The sequence below is a fragment of the Aythya ferina genome (assembly GCF_964211825.1).
Source record: "Aythya ferina genome assembly, contig: HAP1_SCAFFOLD_29, whole genome shotgun sequence".
Classification (NCBI taxonomy): domain Eukaryota; kingdom Metazoa; phylum Chordata; class Aves; order Anseriformes; family Anatidae; genus Aythya; species Aythya ferina.
The window spans coordinates 2,951,903-2,954,543 of NW_028181463.1; the positions used below are offsets into that span (position 1 = coordinate 2,951,903).

Genomic DNA, 2,641 nt, shown 5'->3' on the forward strand with positions numbered 1-2,641 from the left:
CTGTGCGCAGGCAAGGGGAGGCCAGGAAGCGCATGGCAAGAGCGCTCCTGCCAGCAGAGCCAAGGCCGGGGCCGAGGCCAAGGGCAGAGGCAGGCCCAGGGCAGGGGGCTGCAAGGGCCATGCTGAGCTCCCTGCCCCTGCAGCAGCTGCCCTGGCCCTCGGCCTCCTCTCCCCTGCCCCTGCAGCTCTGGGCTCCCTTGGCGCAGCCCTGGCTCTGCAGCACCAAGCCCTGCTGGAAGCCCTCCCCTGCATGCTGCCACCGCTCCCTGACGCTGCTGTTGCCCTCTGCCGGGCACTGCCCAGCCCAGCCCAGCCCCTGCCCACCTCTCCCCACCTCTCTGCCCTTGCCTGCTCATCCTTTTGGCCCTTTCAACTGAAGGCCTCTGAGACCTTCGCACTGTGACCCAGCTGTGTGCCCTGACATTGCAGAGCTCCCATCAGTAAATCCATCCTTTGACTTAGCTTTACTGTGAAGATCCACTCACTGCCCACCCAACAAAAGGCACACAGTGTCCCAGGATAACCCTTAGGATATTCTGGTGGCTCCCAATACAACCTTGATGCCACCAGTCCTGTCAAGTTTCAAACCCAGGAAGCTGCTTCTTGACTGGTCATGTTCTCCAGGGGCACTGGGCATCCACCAGTGATGACTCAGTCCAGCCCTGACTCCCTCACCCAAAACCTGGTTCCCCCATGCCCCTGTGTCCAGGTGGAACCCCAGTACAAGACCACGACCTTCAGTCTGGTACTCCCTGATTATCTTCTGCAATCCAGTTTGGGAGCCCTGAGCACTGGGCAACTTCCTTTTACTATCAAGATACTACAACAAAGGCCAGGTGTCATTTAGGGATAAACACATTCAGAGATAGCCTCTGGCTCATGCAGAGAACTGGTTATCTGGAAAAGAGGAATGAAAGCACACATTTAACAGCAAGCAGAATTTTAAAGAATGCTCTACCCAAAGGTCAGAAATTGTCTGAGATTAACTTGAATAAAACTAGAAAAGTGAGATACCAATTTATTGCTAAATAAATATAATCAGTTTCTTCAGTGTGGCTTTCAGCTCCTGGTTCCTCATGCTGTAGATGAGGGGGTTCAGTGCTGGAGGCAGCACCGAGTACAGAAATGACACCACCAGGTCCAGGGATGGAGAGGAAATGGAGGGCGGCTTTAGGTAGGCAAACATGACAGTGCTGATAAACAGGGAGATCACAGCCAGGTGAGGGAGGCACGTGGAAAAGGCTTTGTGCCGGCCCTGCTCAGAGGGCATCCTCAGCACTGCCCTGAAGATCTGCACATAGGACAACACAATGAAAACAAAACAACCAAAGACTAAAGAAACAGTAAACACAAGTGTCCCAGCTTCCCTGCGGTAGGCATCTGAGCAGGAGAGCTTGAGGATGTGGGGGATTTCACAGAAGAACTGGTCCACAGCATTGTCATGGCAGAGGGGCAGGGAAAATGTGTTGGCCGTGTGCAGGACAGCATTGAGAAAGCCACTGCCCCAGGCAGCTGCTGCCATCTGGGCACAAGCTCTGCTGCCCACGAGGCTCCTGTAGTGCAGGGGCTTGCAGATGGCAATGTAGCGGTCGTAGGCCATGATGGTGAGAAGGGAATACTCTGATGACATCAAAAATACAAAGAGAAAGACCTGTGCAGCACATCCTTGATAGGAGATGGCCCTGGTGTCCCAGAGGGCATTGGCCATGGCTTTGGGCAGAGTGGTGGAGATGCAGCCCAGGTCAAGGAGGGCGAGGTTGAGGAGGAAGAAGTACATGGGGGTGTGGAGGCAGTGGTTGCAGGCTATGGCGCTGAGGATGAGGCCGTTGCCCAGGAGGGCAGCCAGGTAGATGCCCAGGAAGAGCGCGAAGTGCAGGAGCTGCAGCTCGCGCGTGTCTGTGAATGCCAGCAGCAGGAACTCACTCACTGAGCTGCTGTTGGGCATTTGCTTTGGACATGGAGACTGCAAAATGAGAAACAAATATACATATATAGAGTCTTATGATTAAAGTCTTTGACTAAAATTCAATAAATTCCCAGTTAAAGCCTTACATTCCCTGTTTCCAAGAGCACCTTTGTCTATCTCCCTGTGTGGAGCCCTGCTTTGTGTTTGCTGAGTGTCCTGTACACAGCAGCCACCTCTGCCCATCAGCCCCCAGTGGGACACATGCTCCACTGCACTGACAAATGTCATTGCTGTGGGGGCAAAGCTCAGCCAGAGGGCACATCCAGGAGGGCTGCTCTGTCCATCCCCTGGTGCCCAGCTGTTGGCTGCTTGTAGCACTCACCTGGGGGATGGATGAACACAGAGGCTGTGTTGAAAAAACACATCCCCTTGTCTGCAGGTCCTAAAGAGCAGCTCAGAAAAGCCCTTGTGCAGTCTGTAAGCAGAGAGAAAAGAAGGGATATTCTCACGTTCATCACTAAACTGTTTGTGTCTCAGTTCAATGCAATAGGAAGCTCAGTCACCAGTGCAAATCCAGCTACCCCATTAACATAGAACCTGCCCCACAATCAGAGCAGGAAGAGGCAGGCAGAGAGTGCAGAAAGTGCCTTCTCTTTTCAGGCAGCCCCTGCACTGCCCTTCCTTTGCCCAAGCCCCTGGGCTCCCAGGCAGGCTGAGTGCAGGGACCCTGCTCTG

The 2,641-nt window shown here is 54.1% G+C and overlaps 1 protein-coding gene across 1 annotated transcript; it reads right to left on the minus strand.

Annotated features, from left to right (window-relative positions):
* Window positions 1–1,024: 1,024 nt before the first annotated feature.
* Window positions 1,025–1,945, minus strand: LOC311428167 (olfactory receptor 14C36-like; the record flags this gene model as incomplete). The annotated part of the gene is made up of 1 exon (XM_084539711.1): window positions 1,025–1,945. The coding sequence occupies one exon, from the start codon at window positions 1,943–1,945 to the stop codon at window positions 1,025–1,027; it is 921 nt and encodes a 306-aa protein (XP_084395837.1).
* Window positions 1,946–2,641: the final 696 nt, after the last annotated feature.